Source organism: Pelobates fuscus, chromosome 1 (assembly GCF_036172605.1).
Source record: "Pelobates fuscus isolate aPelFus1 chromosome 1, aPelFus1.pri, whole genome shotgun sequence".
In the NCBI taxonomy this organism is placed as follows: Eukaryota; Metazoa; Chordata; class Amphibia; order Anura; family Pelobatidae; genus Pelobates; species Pelobates fuscus.
The window spans coordinates 68,238,970-68,260,644 of record NC_086317.1 but is presented as its reverse complement, the minus strand read 5'-3'; the positions used below and the strand labels follow the sequence as shown (position 1 = coordinate 68,260,644).

The 21,675-nt window shown below is 39.7% G+C and overlaps 1 protein-coding gene across 1 annotated transcript; it reads right to left on the bottom strand.

The window, feature by feature from the left end:
- Positions 1-402: 402 nt before the first annotated feature.
- On the bottom strand, positions 403-12,438 carry LOC134586311 (loricrin-like). The gene is made up of 3 exons (XM_063441799.1): positions 12,424-12,438; positions 3,563-3,721; positions 403-1,466 (listed from the first exon to the last, which is right to left on the bottom strand). The coding sequence occupies exons 1-3, from the start codon at positions 12,425-12,427 to the stop codon at positions 403-405; spliced, it is 1,227 nt and encodes a 408-aa protein (XP_063297869.1). The 5' UTR covers positions 12,428-12,438.
- Positions 12,439-21,675: the final 9,237 nt, after the last annotated feature.

Sequence of the window (21,675 nt, the reverse complement as noted above, 5' to 3'; positions counted from 1 at the left end):
TGCCATCACATTCTATGTTCTCGCTCATAACTAAAGTTCTCGTTTTTACCCATATTTATGTTCTTAGCATGTCTCAAGTCCCGGAACAAAATAAGAAACTCACTATGCCTTCAACCCCAACCAGGCCTTCAACCCCGGTGGAGTGACTGGCCCGGTTGCCGCTGCAAACCATGCGACCGTGGTAGTTACGCCACTGTGTATGAGCACAGATGCAAACAAACGTCATATTCATTTTTTTAATTTTGTTTTACTTATGTCTCCTGTATATACTTGTTTTTGTGAAACTATATAAAAGAGGGCATACATAGTCTATTTTAAAATAGTTAAGTAAAACTTAGTGTGCTATCAAACGCACTTCAATAGAATTACACACTAGGCTATAAAACAAATATTGCTGTGTTACTAGCTTAATGCACAAGGATTAGGTGTTGGATCAACAGTTCCTCCTCCTCCACCACCTCCACCACCGCCACCTCCTCCATCACCTCCTCCACCCCCATCACCTCCTCCACCCCCATCACCACCTCCTCCATCACCACCTCCTCCCCCGTCACCTCCTCCTCCACCACCACCACCTCCATCTCCCCCACCACCACCTCCTCCATCACCACCTCCTCCATCTCCACCACCTCCTCCCCCATCACCACCACCTCCATCTCCCCCACCACCTCCATCTCCCCCTCCTCCCCCATCACCACCTCCTCCATCTTCTCCGCCACCTCCTCCCCCATCACCACCTCCTCCATCACCTCCTCCTCCATCTCCTCCTCCTCCATCTCCACCACCACCTCCTCCATCACCTCCACTATCATCACCACCACCTCCACCACCTTCTGAACATATGTATACTGGCTGAATGAGTATCTCACTTGACTGACAATCTCCACGACACAATTGGTGCCAGTAAATACCTTTACCTGTATTAAGATTAGCAAATCTGCAATTGTCATACCACCAACCACCCCCTCCAAGGTAGGCACAATTTGTCCCTGACAAATCATTGTCGCGATCACTAGTTGAAAATCTCATGTTGTCATGTCCTGCATTGGGTTCCCCTGAAGTCATAGCATCCCCAGCATCTCCTGAGTACCGACCAAGCCGAATACGATAACAATTGCTTTCTGCTTCAAGTGAAAAAGAAGTATAATAGGCTGTGTAGACTATTCCTGCTGATGTGCGCACTCTGAACTGGATACGGTGCAACTGTTGCTTCGTCAACAAATGAATATTCTCATTGCCCAACCAATAGTCTTCTCTTGGGTCTCCAAATCCCCTTTTGTAGCTTTCCCAGGAAGCTTCCCATAGCCTTGGGTTCTTTTGATTGTTTTTCTGTATAACTGTCCATATGCCATCAGCTGATTTTTGCTCACACTGTACGACTACCTGCTTTCCTGCAAATGGTTCCACCACATATAGGCCACTCTGACTGTTCTTTATTTCACTGCAGCTCTGTGGGTATTGTTGTACTGTGAAGATCAAAAAATAACATATCAAATTAGTGTCATTGTTTCTTGGCCATCATTTCCCAGACAGCATACTTGGAAAACAATTCTGCAACAAAACCCCAAATCCACCATTTCCTTGTTTATTCTCTATGCAAATACACATTTTTTTTAATATCTACCCCTCCCCCCCCATCAACACCTCCTACATAGGCTCATCATTATATATACAGTTGCAAGAAAAAGTATGTGAACCCTCTGGAATGATATGGATTTCTGCACAAATTGGTAATAAAATGTGATCTGATCATCATCTAAGTCACAACAATAGACAATCACAGTCTGATCAAACTAATAACACACAAATAATTAAATGTTGCCATGTTTTTATTGAACACACCATGTAAACATTCACAGTGCAGGTGGAAAAAGTATGTGAACCCTTGGATTTAATAACTGGTTGAACCTCCTTTGGCAGCAATAACTTCAACCAAACGTTTCCTGTAGTTGCAGATCAGACGTGCACAGCGGTCAGGAGTAATTCTTAACCATTCCTCTTTACAGAACTGTTTCAGTTCTGCAATATTCTTGGGATGTCTGGTGTGAATCGCTTTCTTGAGGTCATGCCACAGCATCTCAATCGGGTTGAGGTCAGGACTCTGACTGGGCCACTTCAGAAGGCGTATTTTCTTCTGTTTAAGCCATTCTGTTGTTGATTTACTTCTATGCTTTGGATCATTGTCTTGTTGCAACACCCATCTTCTGTTGAGCTTCAGCTGGTAGACAGATGGCCTTAAGTTCTCCTGCAAAATGTCTTGATAAACTTGGGAATTAATTTTTCCTTCGATGATAACAATCCGTCCAGGCCCTGACGCAGCAAAGCAGCCCCAAACCATGATGCCCCCACCACCATACTTCACAGTTGGGATGAGGTTTTGATGTTGGTGTGCTGTGGCTCTTTTTCGCCACACATAGTGTTGTGTGTTTCTTCCAAACAACTCAACTTTGGTTTCATATGTCCACAGAATATTTTGCTAGTACTGCTGTGGAACATCCAGGTGCTCTTGTGCAAACTGTAAACGTGCAGCAATGTTTTGTTTGGACAGCAGTGGTTTCCTCTGTGATATCCTCCCATGAAATACATTCTTGTTTAGTGTTTTACGTATTGTAGATTCGCTAACAGGGATGTTAGCATTTGCCAGTGACTTTTGTAAGTCTTTAGCTGACACTCTAGGATTCTTCTTCACCTCATTGAGCAGTCTGCGCTGTGCTCTTGCAGTCATCTTTACAGGATGGCCACTCCTAGGGAGAGTGGCAGCAGTGCTGAACTTTCTCCATTTATAGACAATTTGTCTTACCGTCGACTGATGAACAGCAAGGCTTTTGGAGATACTTTTATAACCCTTTCCAGCTTTATGCAAGTCAACAATTCTTAATCATAGGTCTTCTGAGAGCTCTTTTGTGCGAGGCATCATTCACATCAGGCAATGCTTCTTGTAAAAAGCAAACCCAGAACTGGTGTGTTTTTATAGGGCAGGGCAGCTGTAACCAACACCTCTAATCTCATCTCATTGATTGGACTCCAGTTGGCTGACATCTCACTCCAATTAGCTCTTGGAGATGTCATTAGTCTAGGGGTTCACATACATTTTCCACCTGTACTGTGAATGTTTACATGGTGTGTTCAATAAAAACATGGCAACGTTTCATTCTTTGTGTGTTATTAGTTTAAGCAGACTGTGATTGTATATTGTTGTGACTTAGGTGATGATCAGATCACATTTTATGACCAATTTGTGCAGAAATCCATATCATTCCAAAGGGTTCACATACTTTTTCTTGCAACTGTATATTATATAACTGATTTTCATGTGAAACAGAATCCATACTCTTTAACATGTACACTGTATTGGATAAAAAAATTTAAATCGTTAGCATATCCAATGTACTTTTTCGACAAAGAATCTGAGCAATATAAATGACTGGGTCATAGAAGAATTGGCATCCATTCCATTGTGTATAATATTTTATCGTTACGTGGAATGTTCAGCATTATTTATAAAAACACTGATATAATAAGTGGTTTTAGAACTCTAATCAGTTTAAAAGTTGGTACTTACCATTTCTTCCACCTTGGTAATTCAAAATGTCTGCTACATTTATTCCATTCAGAAAATCATTTTGAAGGCTGACTGCCAAAGAGTTTTGGTTTCCATATATAACAACTAGCGTCCCTCCCAGCAACATCCATAGGAGAGACCCGTGTGTTCCTTGGACCCCTACAAAGAATGAGATTTAAGAGAAATTACAGTTGATTCATTTCATTAAAACTTAATGAATCATCAAAGAACTCCTACTAACATCAATGCTTTATTCCATTATTATGATTAAAGGCACTGTCATGTTTTTTCTTTTGTTTTCTTTTCTTTAGGCTCTTTATATCTTAATGACTATACTCATTTACCTTATTTATATTTATTATGATATGCCTTTTGCCGGATCTCTATATCCGGATGCTGCCATCTTGATCTTCTCTGTCCATTATGTCTGCAGTTTGCTCTGGTTTTGGATATCCTGATAAAAGCTCACTAGAAAGACAGAAACGTTCACTTGCTGGAATTCGGCAAATAAAGAACCTACCTGAATGAAAATCTTGGAGTGCCGGTATTTTTGTAGATATATATATATATATATATATATATATATATATATATATATTGTGACCGAAAGCAAGGAATTGTGCTGGAGGGAATCTATATACCTCCCCAGATTTTGCAAGGTTCCTACTTTGTGTAATTAGCCCCAGGGAAATGTGTAATGTTATAATGAATGTTGCACTTTAAATATGTGTATATTTGGGCCCTGGGGTGGAGTACTTGGAGAGTAGGGTGGGCCAGTGCTCCACTCCACATTTTGGAAGTTGCTTGGAACCTACAGGTGAGAAGTCCAGTTCCAGAGTTTGAATCCTAATTTAACTCACCTGAAAAGGATTGCCAATTACCGGTGCTATTAAGTACTCCCCTGCCAAGGAAGGAGGGAGATTGTGTTTGGTTTCTGTGAGTGGAAACAGAGAGCTGAAAACCCTGAAACAGTAAGGTTGTTTATGCTTATGTTTATGTTGGGAAATGGACAAGCCATCCAACCCAGTTAGCTGATTATTTTGTTTAGTTAGTGCTCAGAAGAGCAAGGCTTTTGTTTTATATATTTTTGTTACCTTTATACCTTACTGTGCATTTATTTTGGAACCTCAATAAAAGAGCAAGTTAATTTACCTCATCCAGCGTGTGAAGTGTCTCTAAAGCCTGAAAAGACTGTGTACACCCCAATCCCAGGACAAGGTACCAAGGGAAAGGAGTACCTTTGTCACATATGGTGGAGGATGCGGGCAGCACACGGCAAAGTCTGTAAGTAGGGAGAAAGAGACTGCTGAGAAAATGGAGGATGTCATGAAAGCTTTGCTCCAGTCCACTGCTGTACAGCAAGAGACAAACAGGAGGACTGCAGAGACTAATGCAATACAGCAAGAGAGCATTTCAATACTGCAGCAGCTTGTACTGGCTCAAAAGGAAAATACAGATGCTTTATTCAAGCAAGTTGAAGCAACACAGGCAGCAGCTCATCAATTGCTCAGAGAGGAGCAGCAGCATGCCACATGTGTCATACAGCAGGAGATCCAGAGTCTATCACAAAGGCTGGCCAGGGATGCCACAGAATCACCACAATGTCCAAAGGTGATCAGAGTGAGTCACTACTTGCAAAAGATGGTATCCACAGATGATGTAGAGGCCTACCTGATGGCATTTGAGCGAACCGCTGAGCGAGAAGGTTGGCCTGAAGTGGAATGGGCAAGTCTGCTAGCACCATTTCTTACTGGTGAATCCCAAAAAGCATACTATGATCTGGAACCAGCGGAAGCCAGTGACTACAAGAAGCTGAAAGCAGAAATACTGGCACGCCTGGGGGTGACAACAGCCGTCCGTGCCCAGAGATTTCATTCATGGACTTACAGCCTGGATAAAGCGATTCGTTCACAGATGTTTGACTTGATACACCTTGCCAGAAAATGGTTGCAGCCAGAGATAAACTCACCAAGCCGCATTGTGGAGCAACTGGTGATGGAAAGATTCCTAAGAGGCTTACCTATTGGACTTCGTCGGTGGGTCAGTCAGAGCAATCCCCAAACAGCAGACCAATTGGTTGAATTGGTTGAACGGTATATAGCAGCGGGAGAACTGCTTCAACCTTCTGGCCAAGAGAGACCCAAGAATCTGAAAACCTACAGCCCCAGCAAATCTGGTAAGACTGTTCCAGGGAAAAGGGGGTCTTTTGATGAGAGAACAGGGTTTTATTACCCAAGAGACATTGTTAAAAGAGAAAAAGACTTTGGGAGGTGGGAAGAGCCTACAAATGAATCAAAAAGTACTAATCATGGTATAAAATGCTTTAAATGCAGAAACTTTGGACATATTGCAAAAGACTGTCCTGAAAATGTTGAACCAATGGAGTGTAATTTTGGTAATAATTGGGAAGGAATTGCACTTTATTCACAGGTTGTATGTTCTGTGGAAAAAAATGGTTATTTGAATAGTCACCCTGGGTGTACCGTGAATGTGGAGGGAAAAAATATACAGGCATTGCTAGATTCAGGGAGTATGGTTACCCTTCTAGACCAATCCTTATTACAGGATACTCATATTGTTAACTCTGGAAAAGTTGATATTGCTTGTGTGCACGGGGATATACATAACTACCCTACTGCAGATATACTTGTTAAAACCCAGTGTGGTACTGTAAACTGCAGAGTGGGGCTGGTACCAAAACTGGCACATGAGATGATTATTGGAAGGGATTTTCCCCATTTTCTAGACCTATGGGCATGTTTTGAAAACCCATCAGGTGAACAGAATTATGAATTTCCTTTTGCAAATACTCTGGCAGATGAGAGAGGTCATGATGATGAGCCTAACAATATGCAGCATTCCCCTATAAAAACATTAGTTGGTGAAAACCCAGAACAAACTAATGCGGGACCTTCTAGAAGTTCTGAACCAGATATAGAGTTAGTTGATTTAGAGGTTAGGCCTGGTAACTTCAGAAGTGCACAGTGGTCTGACCCAACATTATTGGTAGCCAGGAATAATATTTCTATAAGGAATGGATCCCCTGTCAATCCAGGGAATTCTCTTACTTACCCTTATTTTGAAGTGGATAATGATCTGTTGTACAGAGTTGAGAAAAAAGAGTCCGTTATTACAAAGCAGCTGTTAGTACCACAAGCCTATTGGCGCACTGTGTTAAACCTTGCACATAGCCATGTTTTGGGGGGTCACCTAGGGGCTGACAAAACAAGAGAGCGTGTTTTGAGGAGATTTTATTGGCCTGGAGTAATCGCAGCTATCAAGAACTACTGTTCGTCATGCCCTGAATGTCAGGTCACTGCGCCCTTTACGACTTACCGTAGCCCTTTAGTACCCTTGCCTGTTATTGAAGTGCCTTTTGAACGTATTGCTATGGATTTTGTGGGTCCTCTGGTAAAATCCAGTAGGGGGCATCAGTATATATTAGTAGTACTAGACTATGCTACCCGTTACCCTGAGGCAATACCTATGCGCACAACCTCAGCAAAGTCTATTGCTAAAGAGTTAATGATGATGTTTAGCCGGGTTGGGATTCCCAAGGAGATCCTATCAGATCAGGGTACTCCATTCATGTCCAAGGTTACAAAGGAACTCTGCAAGCTCCTTCACATTAGACACCTCAAAACCTCTGTTTATCACCCACAAACCGATGGTTTGGTTGAGTGATTTAATAAAACGTTAAAAGCTATGCTGCGCAAAGTAACTGATAAAGATGGGAAAAACTGGGACTTTCTATTGCCCTATTTAATGTTGGCCATTAGAGAAGTACCCCAAGCTTCTACGGGTTTCTCACCTTTTGAATTATTATATGGCAGACACCCCAGGGGATTACTTGACATAGCAAAGGAAACTTGGGAACAAGAAGCAAACCCACATCGCAGTGTAATATAACACATAACTCAGATGCAGGAACGTATTGAAGCCATTATGCCAATAGTCAGAGAACACATGCAAAAGGCTCAACAAAATCAGCAGAATAGCTATAATAAGAATGCTAGAATTTGAGTATTTCAACCAGGAGACAGAGTATTAGTCCTGGTTCCCATAGTAGAGAACAAATTCCTGGCAACTTGGCATGGGCCATATGAGATTATTGAAAGAGTAGGAGAGGTAAATTATAAAGTAAGGCAACCAGGTAGAAGAAAGGAAGTGCAAATATACCATGTCAATTTGCTAAAACCATGGAAAGAAAGGGAAGTTCTGGTTACTACAGAGGCTTCAACCTTCCCTGATAAGTGTAATATTGACCCCGAAGTAAATATCTCAGAGACCCTGTCAATACACCAGACAAGGGAAGTTAAGGAGTTTATTAGATTAAATAAAGAGGTATTCTCCCCAGTCCCAGGAAGGACTAGTGTGATTAAACATGACATTTTGACAGAACCAGGAAAAAGGGTCAATCTCAAACCATACAGAATACCCGAGGCTCGCAGAGAAGCTATCAGAGCAGAGGTTAAGAAAATGTTAGATCTTGGAGTCATTGAGGAGTCACAAAGTGACTGGAGCAGTCCAATTGTGCTGGTACCAAAGCCTGATAATACAGTACGGTTTTGTAATGATTATCGCAAACTGAATGCTATTTCTAAGTTTGATGCATACCCCATGCCTAGAGTTGATGAGCTAGTAGAACGACTTGGGAGAGCTCGGTACCTCACTACACTAGATTTAACCAAAGGTTATTGGCAAGTACCACTCACAGAGCGAGCAAAAGAAAAGACCGCATTTTATACTCCTGATGGCCTATTTCAGTACAGAGTTTTGCCTTTTGGCTTGCATGGTGCCCCTGCCACATTCCAAAGAATGATGGACAGAATACTAAAGCCGCATGTGCGCTATGCAGCTGCATACTTGGATGATGTTGTAGTACACAGTGAGGATTGGGAATCTCACCTTCCAAAAGTACAGGCTGTCCTTAACTCAATACAAAATGCTGGCTTAACTGCTAACCCCAATAAGTGTACAATTGGCCTAGAGGAAGCAAAATATTTGGGCTACTCTATTGGTAGGGGACTAGTGAAACCCCAAGTTGCTAAAATTGAAGCCATACGAAATTGGCCGAGACCACTGACTAAGAAACAGGTGAGAACATTTCTTGGCCTCATTGGCTATTACAGGAGATTTATATCCGATTTTGCTACAATTGGAAGCCCATTAACTGACCTTACTAAAGCTAATGCTCCAGTAGTGGTAAAATGGTCCCCAGAGACTGAACAAGCATTCAGAAAGCTTAAAGAAGCCATTTGTGCCCAACCAGTGTTGGTAACACCTGATTTTTCTAAAGAATTTATTTTACAGACAGATGCCTCTGATGTAGGACTAGGTGCTGTTCTCTTTCAGGAAATTCAGGGTGAGGAGCACCCCATATTATATTTAAGCAGGAAGCTTAATCCCCAAGAAAGAAACTATTCCATTGTTGAGAAGGAGTGTCTGGCTATAAAGTGGGCAGTAGACACACTTAAATACTATCTCTTGGGACGAAAATTCAGACTAGTGACAGATCATGCACCCCTTACTTGGATGAGCCAAAACAGGGAGAAAAATAGTAGAGTAACCCGCTGGTTCCTTAGCTTGCAACCCTATAATTTCTCCATAGAGCATAGGGCTGGGAGTAAACAGGGAAATGCAGATGGTCTTTCGCGGATGCACTCGCTAATGTCCATGGTCGCTCGACCCAATAGGTCTGAGCTGGGGGGGGAGGATGTGTGACCGAAAGCAAGGAATTGTGCTGGAGGGAATCTATATACCTCCCCAGATTTTGCAAGGTTCCTACTTTGTGTAATTAGCCCCAGTGAAATGTGTAATGTTATAATGAATGTTGCACTTTAAATATGTGTATATTTGGGCCCTGGGGTGGAGTACTTGGAGAGTAGAGTGGGCCAGTGCTCCACTCCACATTTTGGAAGTTGCTTGGAACCTACAGGTGAGAAGTCCAGTTCCAGAGTTTGAATCCTAATTTAACTCACCTGAAAAGGATTGCCAATTACCGGTGCTATTAAGTACTCCCCTGCCAAGGAAGGAGGGAGATTGTGTTTGGTTTCTGTGAGTGGAAACAGAGAGCTGAAAACCCTGAAACAGTAAGGTTGTTTATGCTTATGTTTATGTTGGGAAATGGACAAGCCATCCAACCCAGTTAGCTGATTATTTTGTTTAGTTAGTGCTCAGAAGAGCAAGGCTTTTGTTTTATATATTTTTGTTACCTTTATACCTTACTGTGCATTTATTTTGGAACCTCAATAAAAGAGCAAGTTAATTTACCTCATCCAGCGTGTGAAGTGTCTCTAAAGCCTGAAAAGACTGTGTGTAACACCCCAATCCCAGGACAAGGTACCAAGGGAAAGGAGTACTTTTGTCACAATATATATATATATATATATATATATATATATATATATTACTGATGAATTGTTGGTAAATTGGCTTAGCAACTGAAATGGCAATTTGCTTTAGTCACCTATTGCCAAAAATGACCACAGTAACACTCATATGAAAAACTAGCCCTTGCATTTTCATATATATAAAGTGAATTAAAACTAATGCAATAGAAAATAGAGGGACAAAATGGATTCATGTAATAAAATGAATGCTTTAGGAAAGAAAAAACAGCAATGTGACAGAGCCATTTTAAACTTAGTCACTTACATATTTAACGGTGTCTAAGTGAATATCATTGTAGAAATTATGTGCTATGGTATTAACTTTCCCTGTTTGATTTGACATTTTGAAACAGGGTTGGATATATTGACTAGGGATTTATTTTAAAAAAAATCATAGACTACATAGGTCCATAACTGAGAAAACTCAGCACCAAGGCTCAGTGAGCGTTGAAATGAGCAAGACTTCCTGCGCACTCTGAAGTGGTGCTACTAAAAGTTGCTCATGGATCTTAACACACATAATAAAAATAATAATAATGGCAGTGTTTTCTTTACTTCCATGTTTCTACATATGCTGTTTATATGTTTATATGCGTTGCTATAAAGCCCATTATACTGTTGGCATTGTTACTGTCCTAAACTGACACTTGCCTTGGCCGTGTGGGCTTATGGAGACATTCTACTTTTCTCATGACAAGTAAATTGGTATGCATTATTGCAGCATTTTTTGAGGAACAATGAAAAGAGAGGCATCTCAAGACTAACTGTAGTAAATAGAAAGGGAGGGGAACAGCGCTACAGTACTGATCACAAGGGGGGATAGAGCTGCACACCTGAAAGGAAGGGTAACCCTCAAACCCTTCAAAGAATGGAGAGAACAAAAGACAACAAATACAGGGTGCGCTATTGGTCTCCCCTCTCTGCTTTTGTATTCCATATTCGACTACTGAGATCCCAAAGAAAGAACCTAAGAACACTCACTCAAGGTCCACATTGTACCTATAAAGACTTTTTCACCTCCCTTTATTTTATTTAGCGCACCCTGTATTTGTTGTCTTTTGCATCTCAAGACTAGCATCACACAAACACCAACATGATTCTACTATCTATTTCTGAACATGTCTAACTGTATTAAAAACATAAGGTTTCGGGCAGTCTACACATGGGTTGGGAAACCTAGTGCCTTCAAGCTTACGTCGCGAAACAGCTTCCATAACCATGAGACACAAATTAGCTGGCTATGTAGCGGCTTTTTTTTCTTTTTCTTTTTTTACCATTCAGCCTGTTCAGTTAAAGGAAAACTATTACTTTTACGGCATTCGCACTGTTGAATAAAACAAACAAAAAAAATCTATGTGCTAACCGCTTTTCCATAATATAGTAATATTATTTAATATACAGTTTAAATAAGGCAAAGCCATTGTTTAAAAGGACTCTATAGTGACATACCACTGTCTTTATAGAAACATAAAATGTGATGGCAGATAAGAACCATTCAGCCCATCTAGTCTTTTTAACTCTGCAATGTAAAACATTGCCATTTAGTTGATGATAGATATGGCAATATCTTTATTGCAGGTATAACCTACCTTTAGTGACTCTCTTGGTGAAACCACTAGAGGCGCTTACACCCCAAAAGCTGAGTTTAACTCGGCTATTCAATCAATGGCCCCATTTGATTAGCGCAGAGTGGTGTTTTGTTGTGCATGCACACTAGGCTCCCTCTCTTTACCTATGGGAAACATTGAATTGGCTGTGATCATTAACACTGATGATTTCCGCTTAAGAGGCGAAGCGGCAGGACGGAGACCAGCATGTAAGGGTTAAAATCTAAGTAAATCTCTACTTTAAAATGCACACACAATGGGGGGAGGAGGCACTATAATAGGAAGTTAAAAAACCTATAGCATTATGAATACATACTTGAATTCCTAATGGTATAGTGTTTATTATATCCTGATCGTTGTATGTTTTCTCTATGCTGACTGCCAGGTGCAAAGACATAGCTTATAACATTCACTGACAGGGAGCTAAGAAGGAGGCACCCAGCTGCAGGATAAAGTGGTGTGGATTTCTACATTAATATTATTTTTCATACATTACAAATACATATTTGTTAAATATAGAGATACGTTATCAAAATATAAAAAAATAATTGGATGTCACAGCTCACGTTGAAGAATTCTTGTAAAACTATAACATGTCGAATTTTCCGCAGACCTCTGATATATACTATCTATACATGTTTCTTGAAAGAGATGACATGGTCACATTGCCCCTTATGGATACAGTATCTAGCAAGCTTTATCTTATCTATCTGTTGCATACACTTGGACTCTATATGTCTATGGACCTGACCCTTTAAGAAGGTACAATTTGAAAAATATCCTACCATCCCAGCACTGGTGTAGACTTTAGAGGAATTGGTTTTGTATTGTATTCGATTATATTAGAAGAGAAATGTCTTACCCATCCTTGTCCAAGTAAAGCTGGTCTCTACTTGTCACAAACCCAGGGATTATTTATATAGGCTCAGTACTGGGAGGGGGTTTACTTATTCTATCAGCACAGCTGTTACCAAGAGATAAATTATGTTTAATAACTAGGTGTGAAGCATAAGATAGCATGTTTGAGAAAATAATAATGTCTCTCTAGTTCATCTGTTGATACGGCTAGAATTAGATATGAATGTCTTGTTGGACATTCTACATAAGGCCAGAGCAGCCGTTCAGCTGGAATATTACAGACAGTGTTCCATACTTTGTGTGATGGTTTGAGACTAAAGCAGGGGGAGACGTGATTATGCATCACACAGTGACAAAGCAACATAGCAAAAAACAGCTGAGTAGATCTACAGTACAGAGAAACAGATGGTTGGAAAGCAACATATAGCTGCATTTTGTGAACTGTGAGAAATACGCATAGTGATGTATTGTCTAAGTTCAGGGATGTTCAAGGATTGACACCTTACTGTATAACTCAGCATTAAAAGGAACAAATACGCCCCCAAATATAAGCCAAATTATCTTTACAAATCTGTAACCTCATCTGTCAGTATTTATTTAATGTTAGGAACTTCAAACTTTTGGAATGAGTTCAGTTTGCTAGAATTCCATTTCTGTATTAGAGATATACAAACACACACACATACACACACACACACACACACAGACGCATACACACACACACACACACACCATTTTTTGGGTTATAATTGACATGACAGGGAAAGAGTTTTGTTTGTACGTGTATTGTTTGTTTGTGTGTTTGGGCTTTGCATTGTTTTGTGATGTTAATGTTTCTTGACTTTCTTACCCAAGCTACAATAATTCTGTTGTCCATGAATGTTGTCCCTATTTCTTTTCTAAACACATGGCAAAGAGAGACATATAACCATCTGTCCCATCACCGTGTATAACTGATGCTGACTCTCCTGCCATGTTCCCTCTGTTCAATGACGTGTCTGTCTGCTGCACCAAGACACCGTGTTTTTTAAAGGTAAATTGATTTGTCAAACTAGACTGGTGCTTTTCTTAGTTCTATAGATGTGTTGGGTAATTACAAAGCCATAGTGCACCCAGATTCATTACAATGGGGGTGAGAAACCAAAAACTGCTTGGCTGACATGTAGACCTACTTTTTTTTAAAAAGCCACATTTGGTCAATCTCTTAAAGGGTAGGTTCAGATTAATGCCATCAGCCACATAATAGTTTTAAGTGTACTTTTGCATGCTTGTCTGTCTACAGTACAGAATTGGATTGTTTTCTTTACATGCTGCCAGACTGCAAACTATAAGACCACCCAAATAATGTTCAACATATCAGAGACTATGCATGCTATTCTAAAAAGTAGAAATCAAGTTTAAGAATGGACTGATGTAATTTCATGAATGCTTTGGACAAACTTCTTATGATGTCCATAATATTGACCATACACTTTCTGCTGTTCCAACACAGGTGTGCTTGATGTACTGTATACCTTAGTGTCTCTTTCTCTGCTGCCACTTCCTCCCCGCTGCCTGTCTCAGTTGGCGTTCCCCAGAGCTCTGTTCTTGGTCCTCTTTTACTCTCCATTTACACAGCCTGTCTCGGAAACCTTATTAACTCCTTTGGATATCAGTACCATCTATATACTGATGATACGCAAATTAACCTCTGGTCCCCTGTCTTCTCTCCTGCTCTCCTGTAACACATCCCAAACTGCCTCTCTTCCATCTCTAACTGGATTTCTTGCCATTTTCTACAATGTAATCTTTCTAAAACTAAACTCCTCAACTTCTCCCCCTCAGATAGTCCTCCTTCAATCTCCCTGCAAGTCAAAGGGGCGCCTATTACCCCAACCCTATCAAGCTTGCTGCATTGGTGTTACTTTTGAGGTCTTACCTTTTTTCCTAACATCCAGTCTGTCTCCATATCCTGGAACTTCCACGTTAAAAATATTGCCCAAATATAACCCTTTCCAACTCGAGATACAACTTAACCCTCTTGTTCATGCACTTATCATTTCCCGACTTGACTATTGCAACTTATTTCTCATCGACCTTCCAAAAACCTGCATTGCTCCTCTTCAGTTTTAATGAATGCTGTAGCCAAGCTGATCTTCTTGACTGACCACTACTCCCACACCTCAAAATGGTGAAGATAGCTCTTTTTAACAATGTGCAGAGGTCTTCTGTAATATATATATTCAGTAAGATCTTTAGGTGCAAAGGTGGAAAAATAAATCAATAGGAATTCTCTAGAGGTAAAATACATAGGGTAGGGTTAAATATCATCTGGGTATGCTTTTATTGCAGAGTTCTTTTGTTTTAAACAGATGCAACTGTTTCTCTTTGATCTTTGTTAAATGTAGTTCAAGGAAGGAGATAAAGAGGTATGCAATTAATCCTTTAAGCCTCTTGGAGATTTCTGCATGGTAAATGTGCACTTTGTATACTAGATGTGGGTGGAATACCCACCTAAAAAGCTCCCATCTCAGGAGAGTTGTAAAGCTTGTAATTTTGAAGGCATGAAGATTAGGTTATGGCCACACTTTCACCAACAAAAGTGGCCTCCTACAAAAGCTAGCTATGTTCTTTACTATAGCAATTTTGATCTGCATTACATGACAATTTGGCAAATTATAGTGACCCTATTAACAATCAAGCACTTCCATAAATCCTTGGGTCATTTGTGTCTCCAATTTTCAAGTATGCATCAAACATTAGTGTCACACCCATTCTATCTAATCTAATCTCCCCAATTATAGGCCCGATGTGTTAATTGTGAGTTGACTTTTCATATGACAATCAAAAGAATACATGAACTAATACTCTGCTAAAACCACCAATCAGATCTTTACTATATCAGCTTTCATTTAGCTTTGCATATCATACACAATACACTAAATGCTAATGTGTTATACACTACAATATGATATCATGCATATTGATTGGAATTCCTGTTTAAGGCAAAAGGGATCTTCAAAAATTTACATTTGTTTTTGTCTTTTAACTACTTTAGAATTCTGATAAAGATATGTTGCAAAAAATATCTATCTATCTATCGAAAAATGCATAACTGTATCATAAAATGAATAGTGGTAAATTCAAAACAGAATTTTTTTATTTCAAAATCGCAATTTAGTTTTCAATTTACTGTGATTCACTATTTAGTAGATAAAAGTCTTAGATGCAGTAAAAAAATAAAAATCAGGTTATCACCTTGGCTATAATGGACAACCTCCCTCCTCAGCACAAGTTAAGCAATGTGACACACCAAATAAAACATAATTATGCCAAAACATAATTATACAATCTCCATATAAATTGCTGCAACACATTCAGCACCTGTTGTATTTATGTGTCTGCAATAAATTATCCACAGCACCCTCCCTCTAAATAAACAGATCTGTCTAAGACTGACAAGCATGCATTGCCATACCTTGCTAAGGTAGCATGTGGAAGATGCTTTAATTATACAAAGATGTTCAATTTGTTCGCTCCTTTATCTTCACATGACTTGTGTTCTTTGCTTCTAATTAATAATTCAGGTTTACTGCGCATCTGTGAATTTTGCGTATCTGTAAAAACAAACCTGTTTTTATGGCACTAGAGAATCCTGGAGTGCCCCCTCCCTCCCGTCCCCCATGCCACGTTGCTGAAGGGGTTAAAACCCTTCAGTCACTTACCTGAAGTTAGCGCCGATGTCCCTCGGCGCTGGGTCAGGCTCCACCGGCAGGGGAGACCTAATGCGCATGCGCGGCAATGGCCGCACGTGCTTTGCAGCTCTCCAATTCAATGCTTCCTATGGGGATTCCGGCAACGCTCATGCAAAGTGTGAGGACGTCCAGCGTCGTTTAGATGACCAAAAGTCGTCTAAGAAGCCGGAAGGTTAACTGCAATAATTACACTTGCAGGGTTAAGGGTGATGGGAGTTGGCACCCAGACTACTTCAATGAGCTGAAGTGGTCTGGGTGCCTACAGTGTCCCTTTAAGAAAAAAGTATTGAATAAAAAAAAAAAAAAACAACAGCAATTCAGTGGTTTGTCCAACAGAACTATTTTAACCTACATTTTGCAACTTGGTTATCAGCATACCACAGATCATTGTTTGGTAAATTAAAGGGATACTATAGAGCTAGGAATACAAATCGGTATTCCTAACACTATACATCCATCTGCCCTCTTTCTCTCGGCAGTGTAACGGTTAATAAACCCTTACTAGACTCACCTGATAATGACACTCACACTCGACATCCCCCAACAAGGGGGGGCTAATATGCATGCGTGGCGAGTCCATTAGGCCCTCTCCATAGGAAAGCATTGCTGCAATGTCCTCATGCAGAACATTAAGTGGTCCAGCTTTATTTAGGCAAAAAGTAGCCTAACAAGCAGGAAGTGCCTACAGTGTCTGTCTGATTGACAGCCACTAAATGCATTCTTAACCCTATATTCAACATTGCAGGGTTGAGGGGACAGGGTCATTTCACCCAAGCCACTTCAATGAGCTGAAGTGGTCTGGATGCCAATAGTGTCCCATTAACTCTGACCAAGGGTAACCTCAAAATCATAACACATCAGTTTTATGATTAACAATGTCATTAAAAGTTAGTTTGGCGCCATAACTGTAAGGGCATAGTTAAGATATTTTTAGATTGTGAATGTCTTGAAATCAAACACACATTACCAGTAGAAATGTTTTGATCTGATTTTGAAATGGGTTTGTCATTGAGACCAAAGACAGTTTTATATATGTTTCTCTGCAAGAAAATTGCTCTAATTTTGACACAGTTAGAATCAGAGATTCTATCTCTAGAATTTTACTGTAAAATCTCTCAAGATACTTACTTTGCTACAGGCTTATTATTCAATACCTACATTACGTACTACTACTATTCATATCTCCAGGAAGTATAGTGAGTTTACTTTTGGTGAACCAATTTATATATATAAATATAAATTTATATATGAAACCAGGGGGCTGCACTCACCTGAACATTCATATTGTGTATTGTGTGTGTGTGTGTGTGTGTGTATGTATGGGAATGTTGGCAGTAGTAGTCCCAGTTGTGATAGGAGCACTGGAGGCTGTGACTCCCAAGTTGGGAGAGTGGCTTCAACAGGTTCCATGCAAGGCATCTGAGGTTGCGGTCCAGAAGAGTGCAGTTCTAGGAACAGCCAAGATTCTACGCAGAACCCTCAAACTCTCAGGCCTCTGGTACAGGACCTGAGAATGAGGAATAAACATACCACCCAGGAGGGGTGAAAAAATATTTTTTATTTTATATACATAATAATTACAGCCATATAGAGGAGCTTCAATTGTTCCAAGATAATGCACTGTTCAGTGATTTTGTCACAAGTCTTTATATTTCCTGCAATTCTGTAACTGGTGTTATCTGTACTGAATGAGATGTTTCATTTTGAGAATAATGGATCTCACTGTAAGAGTAAATAGTTATAATTGCAGGCATGATACCGTTAGCAGATTTGATATCAAGATGGGGCGGGGGGTGCAGGTGGAGTATAGATGTTGGGTTTGCATGTCTGTGAAGTATCCTGCAATTATGCAAAACTTGTCCAGGTATAAAGGACGTGTGCTAGGATGATGGGCTGCGTATAGTCCTAGCGCTGTTGATGCAGGGTGTGAATTAATTATGTTAATTAATTATGTCCGTTAATTATGTCCGTCTGATACCAGATGACAGAGCCAGTCTATTGAGTTATTGGGAGGAATGAAGGAAATGTAGGTGTCACATGGTGCCACCGAGTGCTTGACAGATCTACAAATGTGTCCTTTATTTTCTGTATCTTTTTCTGTATCTTTATACCGACCATACAGGCAAAATATAATCTAACAGACCATGCTTAATGGTGCAAATTGCACTTTTATTTCAACAAAACATTTGTAGTTTACTGGCTACACTGTGTAAATCAGACATCACCATGGTGACAAACTGGAACAGGGTACACAGGCCGAGTGACAAACAGTGTTACGGACACTTAGTTTCATTTTCTTCTACATATTAAGTTTTACCATCGCCATATTTGACTAGAGTACTAAAGACGCCAATCTTGGTCACGTGACGCACCCCAATTCTGCATTGACACATCATTTTGCTGCCGTGTGCCTCAGAATTTCCTCTCCTGAGAATGGTTCTCTTAAATCTGTTGCCAGTAGTTAGTATTAGTGAATAGTTTATTGTATCACAGCTTTGTTGTATTTCATCTATACATCTAAGATTACAGGTCTATAAGGTTAAGAAAGATTAAAGTAGAAACTAGAGGATTAAAAAAATATTTTTAAAAAACTGATTAGTATAATCGATTTTTTAAAGGAATACTCCATTAAAGAAATAAAATAGTATATATCACCAAAGAAAATATGCAAGTAATGTGTTTTGCATGTTTTTTGTGATATATGAAATCTTAGCTTGCAATAACTGCTGATCTAGTATCTGCAGCTACTCCTTCCATTTGTTCAATTTCTGTTTCTCTCTAATCACAAACTTCTAAAATGCAGCTCAATGAGAAGTCTTGACAATGCAGGTGCTCTGGGCAATATCCTGCCTATTAAGTTTAGCTTCACTTAGCAAAACAACCAGGAAGTAACAGAACCGGTTGTCTGATTGACAGACAGGGAGGTGTAACCAGGTTAATTTTGAAAAGTACACATTTTTAAGTGCTTTATGTATTTGAAGTGCTACTTCAATGAAACAAAACTAGTTTCAAATCACATATTAAGAAAACTATAATCTGGCCAGTTTGTGTTACACTCCCCACCCAGCTGCAGTTTCCAGGTTATCCATCAGTTATACAGGCCCAGTGGTGTACTGTACATCCTCATGAGACATTTCTTTGTAAACAACAGATACACTTTATTTAGTTTACCAATAACTTTGTCAGAAAATAAGGGTCATGGCAATATAAGGAGCTAAGAGCTTCCCATATGTAATGTAGACATCGCTTCTTTGCAGTTATGCACTTCAATCACCCTATAAAATATTTATCTATGCACATTTAAGCTTAAAGCCAGTATTCGCTATAATATGTTTTTCTTAACCAGTTTGCTGCCAGATGGGTTTGAAACGAATCTTAGCGTAACATAGATCCCCGTGCCAGCACACTAGATACAATCTGCCATTTTAATTGCTGCTCTGATTTGCTGTACTGATGGGAACATGGATTTACAAATGCCATTCAACTTTCATGTTTAATAACTGGTCAGAGGAATAATTTGTTTCATTCTCCTTTTTCCATACTGTGTGCCTGCCCTATCTCACTACACAGCTGACTTCATGATCCCATTTTAGCATCGCCCTCCCTCAGTCTATTGCGTGCCCAGCCATTCACCCTCAGCATAATGCCTTATTAGTGGATATAGCATCAGAGTACTGGAAAAAATCCTTCACATTATGGTTTGAAGTTAACAGTGCTGGAAAAAAAGCTTGTAAAAATGATTAAGTGCTCTACTTAACTGAACCCAGAGGAAATATGTGAAAGACATTTTAAATGCAAGTAGATCACCTATGAAAAGTACATAAAGTGGAGTAAACCATAGTATATAGACTCCCCTCCACTGAAATACGACATAATGGTGTTCTCAGTTAGACAGCAACAAAGATAATGCAACAAAATACATTTAAATGCTAAATGTAATATACAAAACCATGTCAGGCAATAGAATTCCACAGATTTCATATTTGTGGCACATATTACTGACGCCACCTGTTACTTACACTTACACTCACACACCATATAGATTAATGTAAAACAAATAGAAAATATTCTACAGTGCAAAATCAGTGCATGTGCAAGCTACTCTTCCTGTGTCTGTAGCTTCCTGTGTATCAGTTTACGTGAATGTCAGTGTTCCTGTGTCTGTGCACAGTATCAATATGTGCATGTCAGTGTTCCTGTGTGTGTGCAGTATCCTTATCTGGGCATGCCTGTCAGCGTTCCTGTGTGCACACAATGTCAGTATGCATGCATGTCAGTGTTCCTGTATCACGATGTGTGCATGTCAGTGTTCCTTTCTCTGTGCACAGTATCAGTATACAGTGTTCCTGTGTGCGCACAGTATTAGTATGCATGCATGTCAGTGTTCCTGTGTATGTACAGTATCACGATGTGTGCATGTCAGTGTTCGTTTCTCTGTGCACAATATCAGTATACAGTGTTCCTGTGTGTGCACAGTATCAGTATGCATGCATGTCAGTGTTCCTGTGTGTGCAAAGTATCAGTATGTGTCCATGGTCAGAAATCTAAATACTACATTAAAAAAAAAATAACAAGCTTCGTTTCTTCTCATGAAAACTGAAAAGGACAAGCATGTCCTTCATTACTGTAAACATAATAAAATTAAGATCCTATGTCCTAGGTCAGGGGGAAGACAACCTTCAGATATTTTGGACTACATCTCCCATAATGCACTTACAGCCATAATGCTGCAAAGAATCAGTGGGAATATAGTCCACAACATCTGGAGTTCTAAAGGTTGCCTTCCCCTGTTGTATGTAGAATGTCCATTTTGAAAACCCGTTCACTGGGATGGTGGATTGTGCCAAGCTTATTGGTGCCCATACTCTCACATTTAACTTCTAGGCCAGGATTAGGCAACCTTCGGCCCTCGATATAGTGTGTACAGTGGTAGAATATTATAGAGTGGGTCCTTGTGCCAGGAATTTGTAGGGCCCTCCTGTAGCGCAAGGCTTGCCAAAAGGTAGATGTTCAATTGTCATACAACTCCCAATGCTTTGTTAACTTGGGATTTTCCATTTGCCCATCCTAGCAGGGCTGTATTTGTGAGCAATGTCTGTCAATGGAGTGTTTGAATGTAAGTATATTTTTGCATTGAGTAGGTGTGTGAATGTGTATTTGTGTTGAACATTGGCTCCTGAATGCAGCTTGTGTATGTGAATGTAGTATTGGGTGTAGTTCTATATTTCTATGTAGTGTTGGTGTTTGAATGCTTAGGTGTGTGTGTGTGTGTGTGTGTGTGTATGTTGTGAGAATATTTATGGGGTGATAAATATTAAAAATAATATTTTCATAAAAATTATCAAAAATTAATTTAATCTTTTTTATTATATAAAAAAATTATATTGTGGCACTGTTCCCCGATTAATGATTTAAAGCTGAGAATTACCCACTATTTTAATTCTCCTAGGTCCTGGAGTACGTCTTCATTAGAAGAAAAATATAATTTATTGTGACAATAATAATACAAATAATAAATGTAA

Excerpts from the sequence above, each read along its gene's own strand:
- LOC134586311 (XM_063441799.1), bottom strand. Across the intron at positions 1,467-3,562 it reads TTACCAAGGTGGAAGAAATG|TACAACAATACCCACAGAGC; the intron begins GTAAGTACCAAC and ends TGATCTTCACAG.